This window comes from Coffea eugenioides, chromosome 9 (assembly GCF_003713205.1).
Source record: "Coffea eugenioides isolate CCC68of chromosome 9, Ceug_1.0, whole genome shotgun sequence".
Lineage (NCBI taxonomy): Eukaryota > Viridiplantae > Streptophyta > Magnoliopsida > Gentianales > Rubiaceae > Coffea > Coffea eugenioides.
This window is the reverse complement of record NC_040043.1, coordinates 23,061,948-23,082,052: the sequence shown is the minus strand read 5'-3', so window position 1 is coordinate 23,082,052 and position 20,105 is coordinate 23,061,948. Positions and strand designations below refer to the sequence as shown.

At 37.0% G+C, this 20,105-nt stretch overlaps 1 protein-coding gene across 1 annotated transcript; it reads left to right on the top strand.

Moving 5' to 3' along the window:
* The first annotated feature begins 12,118 nt into the window (after positions 1–12,118).
* Positions 12,119–12,614, top strand: LOC113783628 (60S ribosomal protein L23a-like). The gene has a single exon (XM_027329822.1). The coding sequence runs from the start codon at positions 12,153–12,155 to the stop codon at positions 12,612–12,614; it is 462 nt and encodes a 153-aa protein (XP_027185623.1). The 5' UTR covers positions 12,119–12,152.
* Positions 12,615–20,105: the final 7,491 nt, after the last annotated feature.

The window sequence follows — 20,105 nt, the reverse complement described above, 5'->3', positions numbered from 1 at the left end:
ATACGTATAACCCTTATCCCTAATTTCCCTATATATATACCCCTATGTATGATACATGACATTAGAATTGCATTTCATTCTAGAAATAGGATTAGGGTAGTGCATTTGCTTGATTAGATTAGGGAATAACCCCTTGGATATGGGATATGGACGAGTTTGGCTTTTCTAACCTTAGCACGCTCGTATTCCCTCTATTAAAAGGGAAAATTGAGTCACGAACATTAGTCCCCCGTACCCGACATGATGCATTCCTTTAAAACATGTATATTTCTATAATTATTTTATTCTTTTCCTCTTCTTAGAGTCTCATATTTTTGCATCATTCGTGACCTCTCCAAAGAGTCATTATTGGGCATCATAACTAATGTGATTGGCACCACTCAAGCTTTGAAGAGAAATTTTGCCCCCCGATGTCCCCCTAGGTCTAGGTCTTGCATTCATATAGTGCATCCAAATGTGATAAATGCTTTGGTTAAAACAAGAAAATCTTTGACTAAATCGCGCAACTAACCTTGGCTAGGTAGAAGGGGTGCCTTGGATTTTTATCCTTGCCTTCCCCTTCGTCAAATGTGACTCCCGAACCTTTTTCGTTGGTTTACGTAGACTAGGAGTCGTTTAAAAGGGGTTTCTTTCTACCTTTTTCCTTTAAAAAATTCATTTTAGGTGACTTGGTACACCTTAACTCTATACCAAGTGGCGACTCCGATTTTTATTTCAAAAACCCTTTTTAAACTATATTTTGGGTCAAATCGTCGTATTTTCAAGTCCCATTTAGACCCACTTTCTTTGTAAATCAAAAATCATTTTTCAAATCAAAAATTCACTTTTTAAACCATTTATTTATTTTTCTTGTAAAAAATGGGGCGCGACATCCCTGAGTGCCTTCTTTTTGAATTCTTTCCCGATGACTGTCAAATTGGCATTGGTTGTGGCATTTTCATTCTACTCCCTGAAATAAATGTAAATTATGAAAAGTGAGTAGAATCTAATAATTAATTCACATTGGATTAGGTAATAGAGGAAATTAATAATAAAATAAATGATAAAAATTGACAGGTTGTCAGCCTGTGCAACAATAAAAATAAGCCTAATTGCCAATTAAAATAGCCAAAACCCGATTCCAAGTACTGGAGCAGGGACTCTAGGTGTGCAATGGGTTACTTGATTCACCCTGTTCCCGAAGAGTTTGCTTAATCCGATATACCCGAATGGGATGACTTTTTCCATAAATAAGTATTAGTTTGTAAACAGGGCAAGTAGGGTCGTATCCACAGGGACTGGGTGTAATTGTTTATTTTCAAATTCACAGTAACAAAGGGGGTGTTTTTGTATTAGGGCTGACAATTTAAGCAATTCAACTAAAAGTAAAACAATAAAAATAAAATAGCCAACTAGAAATTAAATAACAATTTACTAAAATCAAATGAGTGATAATTAAGGATCTAACCAAGAAATAACTTCAGCAATGGTTGACCTAATTGATCATCGATGCAAAGCCAATTCCAATTATTTACCAATAAATAGGTTATAACTGCCAAACAAGCGATGACAGTCAACCCCTTCTTACTGTGCCGGTGATTAAGGTACGCCCGTTAATCACTACTCTAATTGAGAAATAATCTTAGGTATGCCCGTAAGATTTAATTCCCCAATTGCCTTACGCATTAGAGGAGCCCTATTCTAACCAAATAACGCACTACCAGGGTTATTTTAGGTTAGCCCGCGTATTCCCCTGACACAAACCCAATCGTGCCAGTTATCATTATTTTGAGACAATTAAACAATTACGGATTTAACATCCCAATTGACAATAGGTTACTAAATTAACTAATTATCCGGATCCGAGACGATCAATTAATTGAATAACCATAAACACTGTAATTAGAGAATGTGCGAATATCAATAAATAAAAGAAAAAGATAAAATTAAATCGATCTCACAGTTTTTAGGCGAATAAAAGCATCCGTTGTTCCTTGACTAGAGAAAGGGATTTAGTTCATCCCGGACACGAAAAACTCATACAAAATTGTAGCAACAATTGTGGCCATCGTCTTTGAAATTGAGAAAATTCAATTCGGTTCGGCAATGAAGGAAAAGTCAAGATTACAAAGAATGCCCAATTGCTTTTCTTTGCCTTCACATCCGATGGAAGCAAAAGCACAATAAGACGAAAAGAGGAAAAGTCATAAGAAAAGCTAAGCTAAAGAAGAAAAAGAAGTCCGCTGCTCCTAATTCTAATTCCTATCTCCCCCTAACTCTACTGTGCGGCGCCCCTTTTATTGCTATCATTTGCGGCGGCTCTCCCCTTCCAGGAAGACTTCGGCCAAAATGACTAAAAAGGCCTCGCGTCTCTTTTGTTCCAAAAATGTCCCTGAGTGCCTTCTTTTTGAATTCTTTCCCGATGACTGTCAAATTGGCATTGGTTGTGGCATTTTCATTCTACTCCCTGAAATAAATGTAAATTACGAAAAGTGAGTAGAATCTAATAATTAATTCACATCGGATTAGGTAATAGAGGAAATTAATAATAAAATAAATGATAAAATTGCAACCTATCAATTTCCCCCACACCTAAACCATGCTTGTCCTCAAGCATAAGAACAGTAGACAGACACCAAAATTTGATAATGGCTATTGTTCTATCTACTATATTGCCACGATACCAGGAGAAATATATATCAAGCATCAGTGATCAAAATCGAAGAAACATCACCCCGGTTAGCTTCTAAACTACAAACTCCTTCAATTCCAAGTTAACTAATCTAAGAAGAAGGAATGATCGCTCAACATTTATCAGCAAATGGTCCAACTATTAACCAAAATCTCAACATTAAATCCATAAATCGGCGAGCTAACTTTTATTACACACTAACACAGCCTTCACTTTCTTTTTCACGTTTTTCTATTTTTCTTTTTTTTTCTTTTTTTTTAATAGTAACACAAGACTTAGTCTCTGGCCATTGGAGCTTTTTGACGCGAACTCTGACATTTGTCAGATGAAAGAACCCGGTTACTCAGCTTCTATCGCCACGTGACCACGTACTCATAGCAATTACTACTTTTTAACGCGAGAATCGACACTTTTGGTGAAGATCCCCGGTTACTAGATAGTAAAGACTAGCGGAGTACAGTCAACTCTTATTCACAGCTAAATAACACAAAAAAAAATCAATATAACACAAAAATCAAAAGAAAATTTGCATCAGCTAGCCTTATTTTCAAACATGGAGAACTAAGGTTAATAACCGGATCAATTCACATGAAAATGCAAACAATCATTCCCTATGCCTAGGAAAGTTAACCAAAAATTATAAGAGTAAAACAATCGCCGATATTCACCAAAGAGATATTCTTGGACTCAACCACATTAACTTGATACACTTTTATTATTAAAACTTGGCAATAACAGAATTAGAGACAACAATCCAACATCAAACTTTGGTATTCATTAAAAAAAAAGTAAACGAAAACTAGACAAATAACAAATTAGAAATAAAAGAAGGACATCTAAAAACTAAAAACTGGCATAGCTGTCCCTCCCCCCACACCTAGATCTTACATTGTCCTTAATGGAGGAAATGAAATAATTAAAGCGAACAGGCGAAGGAATTGAGAACTAAACAGATACCCTTAGTTAAAGTTTTGTGGAGGAATCATGAGATGGAGGAAGCTACTTGGGAAGTGGAAGAGGACATTCGCGTCAAGTACCCTGAACTATTCAATGATCAAGGTGAGAATTTCGAGGAAGAAATTCTTTAAGGGGGAGAGAGTGTGAGAACCCTCACTTTAAAAAACAATTTCCCCAAATTACTTGCCTTACCCTATGATTTAAATCACTTATTATATGCCCTTACATTATATTCCCTATGTGTTACAACATTTCCCGAGCATTACATTTCATTTCCTTTTACTTGAAGTAAGATATTTTCTTGAGTTGGTTTTAAATAATTCACCACTTATATTTTGCCAAGTGGTATTTATTTGTGGTAGGGACTTTGTATGAGAGATTAGAGGTGTTAAATAGGCATTGGTTCATTTGGAAGGGTTGAAACATCATTAGTCAAAGAATTAAGAGAAGTTTTGGATAAGAAGTGGGCTATGTGGCAAAACCCTATCCAAGTATTTTGTTTGACCAAAGGTTAGAAGACAATTTAAACTAGACTTGGCTATTTTTTTTTACAGTGGCTGAACTCTTTGAGGCTTGTCAAGGAAGAAAGAGAACTCCTTATTCTTGCTTTCTAACCCTAGTTGATCAAGAGCAAAAACCAAAAGAGAAAGATCTTGAGTTACTGAGAAACTTTTCTCCAACCCTAGTGCTTGATTCAAGCTTGAAGCTTTCATTTTGGTGGATTGATTTGGTAGTTCAAGATTCCTACAAGAGAGGTAAATATTCTTTAAATGATAGTTTTATGGTGTTTTATCATGTACTTTAAGTTTTAATGGCAAACTACAAGTTGTTTTGTTGAGATTTGGGGTTAATCTCTTGAATTAAATAAGTAGTAGTTGAGTTAGTTAGTATGCCTACCAAGTGTTTGATGAAATGTTTGAACCTTGTTCATGGTTGTTTATGAAGTATTTACATGTTTTAAACCTCTTTTGATTTAGATTTAACACTTGATATGTGGTTTAAGTGAAAATCATTAGAGGATGAAGGTTGGATGAATAGCGAAAATTGTGGACTGTTTTCATCTCCTTGGCTGACCGGTAGGAGAAGAAAGGGTTTCTTCTTGATTTTTGTGGTTTATTTACACCTTAATCATGCCTAAGAAACTTGGCTAGAGATTGGTTAAGCTCATGTGTGAATTGGAATGAAATTTGAGCAAGTAAAGTGGTGGTTTGGTCTATAGTGGACTGGTTTGGTTTTCTTGATGGCTAGACTGCTATGGATATTCTTAATTATGTTTATGTGTTACATTTTGACATCCAATGGTCCTAGGTGATGTGACTCCCTATATATGAACATTTGAGGACTGATTTGGGTGAATTTGAACACAAACAAATGAAGATAGCACCAAGAACTCATGTAGTTTTGCTTGAGGTTAGGGCTGATCCAGGGTTGGAAAATCAGCCAATTTGTCCAAGCTACTAGTACTGCTAGGAGACGAACTAGAGTGTGAAATTGGTACCGTTGGAAAGCCCTTCGAGTCTAGTTTCCAACGCCACTGATGACACCTGATTCTGACCTTCCTACAGTGAGGATATAGCCGTTTTACCGAGACTGTGCGGGCGCGACTGTTTTACCCGCTAAGAACATTTTGAGCTTGAATGAAACTTTTATTTTGCCCAACTTTCTTGCACTTGTCAAAGTTGTTTTCTCATGAACTTTTACTGCATTTTGGGCCAAATTTGCATGATGAATTGAATGGTTTTGACCACTCACTTGGTCTCTTAACGAGCCTACGTTTGAGTGGAAAATACACCTAGAATGTTAACGATTTTACTCGTTGCCCTAGGAGTGGGAAACGAAGGTGATCGTAACCGAGATACTTGACGTTTGACTGCTGCATTGCTTGACAGTTGAGTGTTCCACTACCTGCTACTTGTTATGTGAAATATCTAAATACTTGAAATACATGATTTGCGACTGTTTGAACCAAACACTGTTTTAAATAAAATGGAGGCGAGCGTGTACTTTATCGCACTCGACCTCCCTTGCTTCCACTGAGGCTCGATATACTGTTACTATGGGATGTGATATCTCTATATATGACTGTGTTTGAGTTGCTTGGGTGATATCCCATCCACTACTGCTACTGTTTGGGTACCCTACCTCATAGGTGAGTCGGTCGTATAGAGCCAGCAAGGGCTTGGTCGAGAAGGCCGATAAACCTTGGGGATTGTTTACTGAACACTAGAAATCGGTATGCTCGAGTATTACCAAACTACTGTTTATGGTGTGTGGGCCCGGTAGGGGGTTGACTGGTGGACGGAGATCGGTGAAAGTAGTGTTCTACGGACTTTATATTCTGTGTATAAAAGTGTTGACGGAGAGTCAACGGAGGCATTTATGATCAAGTTGAAGTGGATCTTTGGCTTTTGAAAGTCACTAGTATCCTTGAATTGAACTGTGTTTAAACTGTCATTCTCTTGTACGATGTTTATTTGATCATTTTATGCCCTTATTTGGCTATGTGATTACTTTCTTTGCTTGGAACCTCACTGGGCTTTAGCTCACCCCACTCCCTTTGTTTTCCTTAACAGATCGGGGATGGACTAACGGTCAAGAGCTTTCTTAGCTTTATTTTGCCTGAACTTGTAACCTTTTGTTAGGACAACTTTACTTTTGACTCTTATAAGTTTGAATTCATAAGTTCGACTTATGTTATGTAATTGTAGTATGGAGTGGTAAGTGTTACTTTTAGCTTGCCATTTTAAGTTTGGAAAGTTGGCTTGACGTTTATATGCCATTAGGGTTTGTACGCTTTGATTTGAAGTTATTTCACCAGTTAGTTTGAGTTGCTAGTTCTTTGATCGACCGAGCCCCGGCGAGAGTTGGGCAGACAGTCCGCTGATACCCTAGGGAGAGGTGGTGCTGTCACAGTGGACCAAATCTAGTGGAGGAGGAAGGCGGTGTGGGAGAGAGTGGGTTATGGGCAAGGTACGAGAAAGAAAGGAGAAGTGGTAGGAGTGGAGACGAGAGGGAGAAAGGGGAGGTAGTAGGGAGAGGGAGGAGTGAGTGGATGGAAAGAAGAAGTGAGGGGGTAGCGAGATATTACCGGTGGTGGTGGCAGGAGGTGGGAAGCAGTGGATGAGGAAGAAAGGAAGTGTGGGATTGTTTCACAAATCTAGTCAATAGGATTGTGAAGGAGAAGGAGGAAACCAGAGGGTGGTAGGGAAAAAATAGAAGGAGGGGAGGAAAAGAAGAAAGAGAGAGAGCAAGCGGGAGTGGGGAAGAGAGGGAGGCTGTGTTAGGGAAAGGGAGAAGAGAAGGGGAAAAGAAAGAGGGAAAAGAAAGAGGGAGGAGGGAGGGCTAGTAATTGAGACCATATAAAATAAATGATAATGTGCTAAAATGGTCAAAAAAGCTAAGAGATCATAGTTGGAATAAAATAGTACGTTGCCAATGATTCATCTTGTTAATTTTGTGAACGTAATCATTGATTGAACTTAAATGGAATAAACTTGAGAGTTTAGGGTACAAAATATCCAAAATTAAGAGTTTAGAGTGTAAAATGTCCAAAATTGAAGTTTAAGGTGCATAGTGAGAAAATGATATAATTTCAGGGGTGTGAAGTGGAGTCAAAAGCTAAAACAAGAGATTGGCTAGTCAGATTATTTTGGTCACTTCTCATCTTACAAACATCCAAATGAAATGATTCTTGATGCATTGAAAAGGTAACTCAAAGGGTTACAATTTTCATGTTTCATGTAAGAGCTATTTCTACTTTCATGATCAAGAAATTTGTAGTTGAATTTAAAGCAACCTAGAATAATATTGAAGATTGAGCAAAAAGTGGGAACCCTGCGAACTATAGGAATCGTGAAGCGGATCCACAAGGCAAGGCTCACAGTTCTAGGGTCACAAATCCCAGATTTCAACCTACAACTTGGATTTTGTTCATACAACTTTTTTGACTCATTTTCCTAATCAAATTTCGGCTGTAGTTGTATAAAATATATTTAGAAAAATGAAGAACAACTTTATGTCAACATTATGAGTACATTTCTACTCAAAAAATATCTATAACTACCCCATTGTATCTTATTGATTTGAGTATATTGTAGCATAGAGAAGTAGAGGTAGAAATTAGTTTTAACTCTAGTTTCATACTGTGAGTTTCTTTGTTAGTTTAAGACTTTTGAGAGGAAAGTGAGAGCACTCTTGTACTAAGCACATTTGAGAGATCAACTTGTGAAGGAATTCAAGAATTTAACCTTTAAGACGTGGAATAAGAATTCTTCTTCCTAAATTTTGTCTCTTGTTCATACTTGTCATGATTTATTATAAGTTTGTTTCATACTTATATTTTCTTAATATGATGTCTAGCTAAGTTTTTTCACCTCCTCGGGTGAAGATGAACTTATTGTAGTTTTGATATAAAGTAGTTAGGGAATAATTATACTTTTTCATGATTTGTTATTTTGAAAACTTGTGCTTATGCTTTATAGTTGTTTGGGCATCAACTATGAATGATTTGATAATTGTTGAGTACTGAAAGTTGCTTTCAAATAGATTCAAGTTTTTAAACACTAGATTTATTCTCACGTAAATAGTGAATAAAAGTAGTTTGGATTCATGTGATAATTTCATTCAGTTTATTTAGCGTATTTCTTATCTTTTCTCCATGAAAATAGGCGAAGAATGATTCAATAAATTAAAGAAATTAGCGAAACCGATTTCTAGAGGAATGAGTCAAGGTGGTTTCTCTTAAAATTGTTCATTGGTAAAAGTATGAGGACCCGAAATTTTTTTGTTTATTTATTATTATTTTATTTTATTTTACTGGCTTATCTAATTATTTATTTATGCATTTGCTCCAATTAATTTATTTCATTCATTTCAATTCCATCTGCATGGTACATTGTCTCATTTTATATTTTAACAAATTTGCCCTTAAACTTAATTTTTCTGTCGCTCGATTAGTAAAAATTAGAGAAACACATTTTTCGAGGCAATATTTGGTCCGAGAGTGTAGTGATCTTGGAGAATTAAGGATGATCAATTGCAGACTAAGAAAAGTTAATTGAGGTATTAGAGGTGATTGAGTTGAATTAAGTTCAATTAGGAGCACTAATGAGCCACTATTCAAATGTTGACTTTTGCACCAAAGGATTAGGTTTATGTCCCATCTTTCCTTCATGCTCTCACATCACCAAAAATCACACAAACCTCTCTCTTCTTCCCTCCCTTGGCCGAAACTTCCTCCTCCATTTAGCCAAGAAAATTTCAGTTTTTCCTCTTCATTTTTGCTCACTAAACTTGCTCCAACTTTTCTCACACTCTTGGATCATCCTCAAACTTGGTAGAAAACTTGGTGGAAGGAAGATTCTTGAAGTCTAGTGCTTGGTTTCTTGAGGTTTTTCTTACTACCATTGGAGGAAGGTAACCTCTCAAAGCTTCCATTTTTCATTCATCTTTTAGTTAGTTTTAGCTAGATAAACTTGGGTTTGTTGATGGGTTCTATGAATCTTGACATTAGGTAGATGCCTTGAGGAAGATTATTAGGTAGTGGCCTTGAGAATTTTTGTTTTTTTGCTTGTTGTTTTAGTAATTTCTAGCTTGGTTTTGGGTGTGAGAGTTGGAGAGAAAAATTTGAAGAGAAAGAAGAAGCAAGGTTGTCCGATTTTTGCTGGTTTGTTTTTCTTGTTTTAATTTCGAAATTTGTGGTTATATTGATGCAAAAATGCTTGCTATATGTTGGATTATGTGTGTGTAAATTATCTTGCAAAAATCACTTCATTTGAATGAGTTAAACTTAAGTTAAAGGGAAGAAATCAAACCTAGAAATTTCTGATCAGTGCAGCCGACCAGTGTCTACTTAACAACACATAATTTTTTGTACAGGAGTCAAAATCAAGTACCGTTTGTGGCATGCGAAACTAGACTCCGAGGGCTTTCTAACGGTTAAAATGCACATGCTAGTGCATTTTCTATGAGTCGCAGTGAATTGGAAAATTTGTCTGCTTTCAGTCACTATTTTAACCGCGAGACTAGCACAACTACAGTTTGTAACTCATTTTCACTCTCCTTGCAAAATGAATTTGAAGAAAGTTTCTTCTAATGATTTTTAGTAATTTAAATCCAGTTTTCAACGCCATAAACCATGCTAATTTTGGACCTATGTAGCCTTAGTTATGACCTGATTTAGAAACTGTGTCGAGTGTTCTAAAGCTGGAATTTTGTGTATCAGGTTCAAAAAATCAGCTTTCGAAAAACTGTTGTATCTTGGTGTAGTAAAATCCAAATTGAGTTTCGTTTGTTGCGTTTGAAACTAGATTTCGAGTTCTTTCAATGGTATAAATTTCAAGGGCTAGTTTGATTCCTATGAAGTTTGACAAATTTTAAAAATTCACTGAAATTCAAGACTGTTTTGCTCTGTTTTTACTGAATCAGCAATTTGGAGCTAAGATTTGGCTGATTTCGGATTTGTTTCTGGAAAAAGTGTCTTCTAGAGAGTTTTAGTTCATTGAGTCTATTTTCCAAAGGCATAGCAAATTTTGGACTTATGGAACTCAAGTTATGATTTTTCAAAGAACGTTGCCAAAACTGGAATTTTTCTTATAAAGTGACAAAACTCCAAAGTGGTTTGGAAACATTTTCCAGGTTTCAAACCTAACCTTCTTGATTATGCATCTCATTTCATACTTGAGAAATGGATTTCACCTCCTAGTCTTATGCCCTTGGTTTCCATTAAAATGAACCATAAATTGGAGCATTTAACTAGAGTAATTCTTGAGGAATTTCACTAGTCTCATATTTAAAACTTGGAATTTTTAGCCCCAATATTTACTACGAAAATAAATAACGTGTTGATGGATTTTGACTTCATAAGTTTAAAAAATATCAACGCTAATTTATATTCTAAAACGTGGGCATATGATTAGAAGTTTTAAGATAGGAAAATAATTTTTCCTTTTCTCGATTTTCATGCCAAAAATTAAGTATGGTACTTCGCTTTTGAAATCGAAATTTCTTGCCACGATTTGGATCGAAATTGACTTTTGAGTCCTCCTTGAGTATTATTTCAGTGATTAAGCAAGAAAGTCTCTTTTAATTCGACTTGAACTTGTGGCTTTGAGTGTGGGTAGCAAGAGGATATTTTTCTTATTAGCCTTGGTCGAATACCTAGGTAATCATGATTGTGCATGTCTCAGGTGATCACGTGGACACCAAGGAGCTCGTTTGATCTCTTGTTTTTGCTCTCGCTTTGCTTTTGACTTTTGGTGAGTGTCAAGTGCATGTTTGATGTTACTATAATTGAAATGATATTTGTGCAAGTGCTATGTGATTCGTGAACTTGTCGAGGAGAGGGTCTACTTTATCGCCTTCGTCCTCTCCTTTTAAATACTTACTACTTGTTATATGAATTTGCATGACTTGCACTTGTACTTGAACATGCTTTTAACTCGTGAGCATTGAGCAGCAGCATGCACCATACCCTATTCAGGTGGGAGGTGCCTCTAATCCGGACTCAGTGCTATGATCGATTCTAAGTCGATTGGAGCGTTGTTTCATCGACCAATTGTACTTGTGGAGATACCCCAACCCATTGGCTAACCTCATAACTCAAGTCGGCAAGGGCTTGGTCGAGAAGCTTGGTGAACCTTAGAAAATTTTATAGTTTGATCTTTTGAGATCTCGCTTGGCGTACTCGAATAAGTATTGCCACTTCGTGCTTGTTTGGTTTCGGATCCAAGAGGATGAAATGTTGGATGGAGGAAGTAAGTGGAGCTCTACGGCCATGTTGTTACTTGAGTTGACAGAGGGTCACTACTAGAAATTTGGTCTTCAGTGACAAGCCATTTTTGTCACAAAAAAATAAAAAGTCGTCACTGATAACTTTTATTGACAACTTTCTAGTTGTCACAGAGTCGTCACTGAAGGCCCGTCGGTAAAAGTATATAGTGACGACAATAAAAGTCGTCAGTGAATGGAACTGTTTTGTGACAACTGATGTCATCAATAATTATTGTAATTTTAGTGATGACATAGTATCTTGTCAATGATGTACAAATAAATGCCGTCACTAAAAGTGATATGTAATTGTCATTGGTATAGACTAATTACTGACGACTTTTGTTTTCACTAAACACTTTTTAATTCTATGACCACAGATTGTTATTAATGGAAAATTCTGATTCAATGATAACTCTTTATCACCATGAAAATTGAAAATTTTCCTACAACAATTATATCTATAAATGGAAAAAAATGACAATGATTTATAATTAGCAAATGAATGCATCCATTGCATTACGAAATGTCAAAATATCATATAAGCATTCAAATATCATAATGAAGTTCAACAACACCCTATAGATAGTTTGATAAGTGGTATTTGGCCTAAATTTCACATATAACTCGAGGTAGCTTTACAAAACAAATCCAAGTCCCAAATTTCAACACAGAGCCGCTTCAGCAACACTCAGCTCCTCCCCTCAACACTCGGTTCCTCCCCTCAGGTAAAAGATTTGTAAGGCAGTTTCCAGCAATGGCTCCTAAAGCTGACACCACAAAAAAGCTTGATACAAAGGCTCAGGCAGCCAAGGTTGCCAAATTTGTCAAATCTGGGACAACTTTTAAGAAGAAAGCCAAGAAGATCCGGACCAAAGTTACCTTCCATCGTCCTAAGACATTGAAAAAGGACGGGAACCCGAAGTACCCACGCATCAGTGCTCCTCCTCGGAATAAGTTGGACCATTATCAGATTCTCAAATATCCTTTGACTACTGAATCTGCCATGAAAAAGATTGAAGATAACAATACCATGGTATTCATAGTTGACATCCGTGTTGATAAGAAGAAAATCAAAGATGCAGTGAAGAAGATGTACGACATACAGACCAAGAAAGTGAACACTTTGATCAGGCCTGATGGAACAAAGAAAGCATATGTTCGGTTGACTCCAGACTACGATGCTTTGGATGTGGCAAGCAAGATTGGAATAATATAAACGAATTTAGTCATTGTTTTGTTCCAATCAAAGATACTGTCTTTTAAGTGTGACAATTTGCTAGGCTGTTTTGTCGTGAAAAAAAAATACCAAATTTCAACACAAGGAGGAATTTTTAACATCAGACAAAATTTCACTAAACCTTGCCATTTCCCAATTTCACTATATCTCTTGTAGTTCGGTTGCTTAGCTAAAATTTGCAATCCAATAAGAACCTCAATAATTAAAGCTGGACATTCAAAATCAGCCCCAAAGAAAATCAAAATCAGCCCCAAACTAATGCACCAAATTAGCTCAAGAAATAAGTACTGCTATTAAACTTCAGCCTCAAAGGAATAATATAACAAGTTGATAAGGCAACAAGCACTACTATAACAAGTACTGATATAAGTACTGCTATGAACAATATAACCAGTTGATAAGACGATAAGCACAACACTAAAGGAAAAGCAACTTCAGTTCACTTGCTTAGCTAAAACATTCAAATAAACTAAACTAAACTAAACCAAAACAATCCAAACTAATGCACCACAGAGGATACAAGGTGTCAAGTATGATAACCAAAGTAATGTCGATCATGATATAAGGTGTCAAGTAGGAGCAATGTGTACCAACATAACTAGAATGTTTCTTTGCCATTTAAAAGCAAATAACAACTTTCTTGTTCTAGATCTCTGAAATTACTTTTGCTGTTTGTCATGGTGTATTAATTCCATAGAAAACCAGCACCCCTTAATATTGTATTCCAATCAAACTAGTGAGTTAGGCAAGTGGCGGGACATTGCAAAACATTCACAGTGAAATTTACTTCAAGAATGGCACCAAAAATGGGAACCATTCATGTGAAAAGAAAAGGTATTACCTCAAGGAATGCCTTCAAAACCCACATAAAAGTTAGTATTATTACTCCGTTAACAGAAAATCCAACCTACATCCAGCAAAAAGTTTGTGATTATACAGTATAAAATAATGCTATATGGAGAACAAACTACCATGTAAGACATGAAACTATCAATAATTAGCAATTAACTGTGGCAAGATGTACACTTCTCAATTTAGCATTATTCCAAGTAGAAGAGGCAAAGCCATATTAATTTGAAAAGGGACATATAGATAGCTGGGGGAGATGGAAAGCAGGTTTTATAGTGAATATTGGGCTAATAGATAATATGATAGCACTTAGCAGTACTCAAAAGGATAAAAATGGCTTGGAACTCTGGAGAAAGAAGAGTGATTCTGGACACGAATTGCAAGGCAGCTTTGGAACTAATACAAGGAGCAGGACAGGACTCACCACTATACAATCTAATATGTCAGATCAGGAATGTTTTAAGCAGGGATCGGGAATCCTGGCTACAACATGTTTGGAGAAAGAAGTAAGTGTGCAGACTAGCTAGCTAAAAGTAGTGTCAACAAAGAATCTGGGATGCAGATTATAGCAGAACTGCCACAGGAACTTAGTGAATTGCGTGGTGCAAATATTTTAAGGGCTGTGGCCCTATGTTTTGTTTCTGTTTAAGAGGTTTGACCTCTCCCTTGTAAACTTAACAAAAGGAACATACTAGGTAGAGAAGTAAATGCGGTCAACACATTTGCAGGACACATCTATAGCTAATATGCAGCTTTTAAGGCAAAGTACAAATGCAATGATTTGGGGCAACTTGTCCAGGTTTCTAAAAAAATAAATAAATGGAAACAAAGGAAATGAGAGTCGATTTGTGAGTGTCCACATTTACACAAAGATAGAGCACTTCCAACAGGAAAACATTAGGAAAGAGCTTGAAGTCTTGACAGACATATTTCAATCACCTCAATTCAAGAAACATTCAAGGCTGCTTTTGAACCAGACTAAGTGCATGGATCTAAACGAGTTGAATTTTGAAGTAAAAAAAATGTTGCTTTTGAAAAGCATTCAAATCTGTAGGATTTACTCTTACTACCTTAATTGTAATGCATTTAGCTCTACAAACAACACCACAATACTACCTTAATTGTAATGCATTTAGCTCTACAAACAACACCACAATGATGATTTGTAGACGCTTTAAGTAAAACTGAAAAGGGGACGCTTTGAACACATACCAGGAATTGCTGAAAAAGGGACGCTTTGCAGTTTAATGTGAAATTAAAACCAAAAAATAAAATAAACCAAGCGCTTGAAAATAGAATAACCAAGAATTTGATAAAATCTTAAAGAAACATACAATCTAAATTTTTTTAGAAAGCAAAATCCAACGGTTTCAGAGAATAATATATCAAACCCAATAAAGAACAAAATCTTCAAAATAAGAACATGCTGCTAATGTTCAATTAGACTAGTAACAATAAAGTTTATAAAAAGGGGGGGGGAGAATTTCCCTTAGTCACCGCCGGCTTGGTGCAGGTGTTCTTCTTGCGCTTCTTGGCGCCACCGTCGAGGTGGAGAACGAGGTGGAGGGCTGACTCCTTCTGGATATTGTAGTCGACTAGGGTGCGGCTGTCCTCGAGCTGCTTGCCAGTGAAGATGAGGTGCTGCTGGTCCGGGGGATGCCCTCCTTGTCCCGGGCAGAAATTTTTTTAAAAAACAAATTTGGGGAGAAATTGAAACAATTGATCATCTAAGTAGGGTAGAAAAGGTGATTGCTAATTAGGGTAAGAAACTTTGGGGAAACTAGACAAATGATAGAGAAGAAGAGAATTTACCCAAAACTTGAATGTTGGGAACACAAAATCGGGTCAATAAAAATTGGGGGAAATTGATTACTAAGCAAGAAGACAGAAACTTGCCTTTTTACAGCACATGCTCTGAGGAAATATATCAAAATCAGTAGCCCAATAAGGAGGAATGCTCGAGCATTAGTGAGAAAGAAATTGAGAGGGGTCGAAGTGAGAGAGAGACCGAGAGAGACAGTGAGAAGGCCAGCGAGTGAAAATGTGAGAATTAGAAGTGTATCAGACTTAGCCCAAAAGTGGTAGACTTGTACTCTTTCATTTTGAAATTTGCTTTTTAAAGAATGCCTCCATCAATTTTCAATTCCCGCTGTTTCTTTTTCATTTTGAACGAAAAATTTGATCCAATTTTTAGTTTTATCTTTTTATTTAGATTCTCAAAGAAAGGTTATTTTCTTTGTATTAAATTAAACATTTTAATTAGGGTTAATACCACTTTGTCCCCCCAAACTTTGGACGATTACCCACTTCAATCCCTAAACTTCAAAATGGGACACTTAAGTTCCTAAACTTATTAATACCTCCCATTTGAGGAAAATTGTTAACAAATCCTGAATGCCGTTGGTGGTCGAAGTGTCCCATTTTATAAGGGTTTAGGGATTTAAGTGTCCCATTTTATAAGTTTAGGGACTTAAGTGGGAGGTATTAATAAGTTTAGGGACTTAAGTGTCCCATTTTGAAGTTTAGGGACTGAAGTGGCTAATCGTCCAAAGTTTGGGGGGACAAAGTGGAATTAACCCTTTTAATTAAGTATACTAGATCAGGAATCTACTTTCATATTATTTTAAAAATAATTCATTATTTTTAAACATGAAAAAAGAAAAATCTTAATTATGTGTTAAGAACTTTCTATATCAGTTTCTAGAAAATTTTGTTAGTTTTGTCTAATAGTACTATATTTTTTTAGATGTTTTATATTGAAGAATCATGAATGTAAACTTGCACGAAACTATAGTATACGTATTGATTTGTAAGAAAAATATGTATTCGTTTTGACTTTTAGCAAATCAACATTAAATTTGAAGGAATTGCAGTAATTAGTAGTCCTGATTTCATTAATTAACTTATATAACACAACTAATTCCGCTTTTCATCAAAATAAATTTGTACTTAATGAGTTTCAACATTCAACCAATTGGATGTCAAGGAGGCATCGACAGTACCCAAAATTAAGGTATTTGAATTTAGAGGCCTTGAGTTCTAATTGTAATAGTTTATATAGTTGTTCTAACTAAAAACTTTCATTAATTTGTTTCAGTTAAAAACTTATTGAGTAACTATGACTAGTTTAATAAATTATCAAATTTTTAAAAAATTAAATTAATATTTAAGTAACTATGACTAGTTTAATAAATCATCAAATTTTAAAAAAAAATTAAATTAATATTGAGGCTGACAATTAAATAAAGTCATAGTTAATAAATCATCAAAATTTTAAAAAAATTAAATTAATATTGAGGCTCACAATTAAATAAATGCATTAGAGATGTTCAAGTCAGTGATGATACTTATGTTGTCACTAACTACACTATAGTTTTACTGACATAAATTGGTCGTCAATAAACATAAACAGTGACAACAATGAAAAGTTGTCAAAGAAAGTGGTAGAATTACTGACAACTTTTAGCAAGTCGTCACTATCGCAAAACTCGCGCCTTCCAAGTCCCATGGCGCGAAGTAGTTTTGTGACGACAATTAAAGGTTGTCACTGAAAACTCAGTTGCTTTGAGTCAATTGTGACAACCTTCAAAGTCGTGACTAAACAACCTTATTTTGTGACGACTTTTTGTCGTCACAAAGAAATGTTGTCACTAATGACCTTTTTTCTTGTAGTGGGTCAACCACAGGTGGCTTGAACTGGTTGAGACGTGGAAATAACTCCTGTGAGCTCCTGTATCATTTCTACTTGTGTTTTACTTCCTATTTGTGCATTAAATAAAATTTCATGTTAAGTCACTTTTAAGTGTGACAATTGATTTAATTTGTGTTACTTGCTTGCTTGTTTGATTTTCTTGGCCTCACTGAGCGTTAGCTTACCCTAAGATGTTTTCCTTAACAGATTGTAAGTGGAAGTTGGGGACTCTAGACTAGCGATTTTTGGTTGAAGCTAGTAAATATTTTGTAGGATATTGGAGACTTTTGAAGTGTAAACTTTGTTATATTTGGGGTTATGGATTTTAATTGTAAATGGTAGCCTTAGAAGAATTTGACTTGTATATTCGACATATTTCTTAATTCTAAGTCTATGGTTGACTTGTAATTCTCTATTAAGTTAGAATGAGTGCGTGAGTCCTGAAGAGTTGGGCAGTTGCCCCGCTGATACCCTAGGGAGGTGGGGGCGTCACAGTTGGTATCAGAGTCTAGGTTTGAAATACTTGGAATAGTGTTAGGAGTTTTAAGTTGTGAACTTTTGGTCATAGAAATCCGTGATAAACCTTAAGTTAAACCTTTGAATGGCACCAGTGATTTTAAGGACCTAACTTTTCGTTTTGTGGTTTGTTTGTAGGAAATGGACAGTGGCAGTGACAATGATAGGATCGAGGGATCTCCCCCAATGATTCGATTTCACATGATCGGAGGCGGACCCCTCCTTCGGTGGTCAGCCGCCGGGCAAGTTAGGACCTGCCCGTGCCGAGAGAGGTTCTCCTACCCTAACCACGTGGTGTTAGGGATAGTTGAGGAGAGGAGACAATTGACCCATGACCTCAGGATAGCTAGAGCAAAGAGAGAGGAGATGAGGGCCACTATGGAGGCCCAACCTGCTAGGATTCAGGAGCTAGAGGCTTGGGTTCTCGAGGAGCGTCAAAGGGCTAACGCCTCCCACGCTCAGTTTCAGGCGACCGATGGGCGCTTTATTTGGATTGTGGAGGAGGTGAGAGATCGTGTGAATGGCATTATGGCGGAGTGTGTGACCATGGCCGATCACGTAGAGGAGGCCATGGGTGGAGATGGACCTGGGGATGTTGCCCCTAGTGATGAGGTGGAGATGGAGCTTTTAGGGCAGAGCCCGAGGAGGATCCATCTGAGGATGTATGGTCTACTAGTTCGGTCCACTGATACTAGTGATCTTCTGATTTTTTGACTTTTGCTAAGGATTTAGAAGGGGTGATCCTCGCCTTGAGACCTTTTGTATTTTGTTGCATGTACTCCTATATTTTGAGGCATTTGGATGCCTATGTCTTGTACTTGACATTATTGACTTGTTTTATGCACTCTTGACTTGTAACATGACTTTTAGTTTACGTAAAGAATTATGTTTTAATTTTAAAGTGTTCTTGCAACTTGCATATGCTTTTAAATTTCTATGCTTATTTTCTCTCTTTTAATTATGCGTTTAGACTCTTGTTAAATGGATCTGCGAGAACGTGGACGTGGTTGTGGGCGGGGGTTTTGGCAACCCCGCACTCCCGAGAAAGATGAGGGATCAGCGGCTGGTACGAACCAAAGCACTAGAAATGAAGGGGATGACCAAGTGGCCACGGCCCTTAACCGCATAACTGATGTCCTTGAGCGTCTAGCTGAGCGCCAAGGCCCTGAGCCGGTTGACCCACTTAGAAACCAAGAGAGGGGTGAGGATAGAGCCCTAGAGTGTTTCCTGAAGTTTATCCCACCCAAATGTCACGGAGGATCTGACTCCGAAGCGGAAAAAAATTGGTTTGAAAGGATAGTGGAGATCTTTGCCGTTCTAGATTATGCCGAGGAGAGGCAGGTGAATTTCGCCATTTTCCAGTTCGAGGGAGCGGCGCTTATGGTAGAATGTTGTGAGGATGAAGTGGGAGAGAGAACAAGGAAAGAGGATGACTTTATTAAGTTGATACAAGGCATGCTAAGTGTAGCCGAGTATGAGGAACGGTTCACCAAACTTTTCAAATTTGTCCCTGGGTTAGTGGTCACAAAGCGCAAAAGGATAAGGAGATTCATTCAGGAGTAAAATGTAGAAATCCAAGAGTCCCAAACAGCAGCCCAAATCACAACTCTTTACAGATGTCTTCGATAAGGCACAGAGGGTAGAGAATACTAAATTCCAATCCAAAGCCTTTCATGCTAGAAAGAGGGGTAATCCAAGCAACGCTCTTGGATTGTCCGAGAAGTCCACCCAACCCTTTAAGATGAGTAGAGCGGCTGGAGGAGTGAAGATGTCCGGAAAATCAGGAGAAATTCCATCAAGGGGAGCCCCGCCTAAAGGAAATCAAAGTGGGTGAGGGTCAGCAAAAAAAGAATTCTTAAGCTGGTCAGGCCGTGACGCCTCGTGTGACTTGTGGATATTGTGGCAAGCCTAACCACACCGAATCCGAGTGCTGGAGAAAGTAAGGAAAGTGTCTGCTTTGTGGTAGAGCCGAGCATCAGATCTCGAGTTGCCCTAATGTTTCTAAGGAAGAAGAAAATACTCAGCAGCCTGCTAGGTCCGCTTCAAAGCAGTCGAGTATCGGAGGGAGCTGACCAAAAGTGCCCATTAGGGTTTATGCCTTAGACAACCAGCAAATCCCTAACCCGATCGAAGTGGTGAAAGGTATGATCCCCGTTTTTCATCACTTAGCTAGGGTTTTAATTGATTCCGGAGCAACTCATTCATTTGTAGATCCTAACTTTATGAATGGTATAGATGTAAAGTGTGATTTCTTACCTTTTTATTTGGAAGTTAAGACTCCTACAGGGAACCAGTGCTTAATTGCTAATAAGGTTTATAGAAATTGTGATATTTGGGTTGGTGACAGGAAATTGTTGGCAGATTTAATGAGCCTAACAATTAAGGGAAATGATGTGATACTTGGGATGGATTGG

Excerpts from the sequence above, each read along its gene's own strand:
- LOC113783628 (XM_027329822.1), top strand. The coding sequence starts at position 12,153 with ATGGCTCCTAAAGCTGACACCACAAAAAAGCTTGATACAAAGGCTCAG.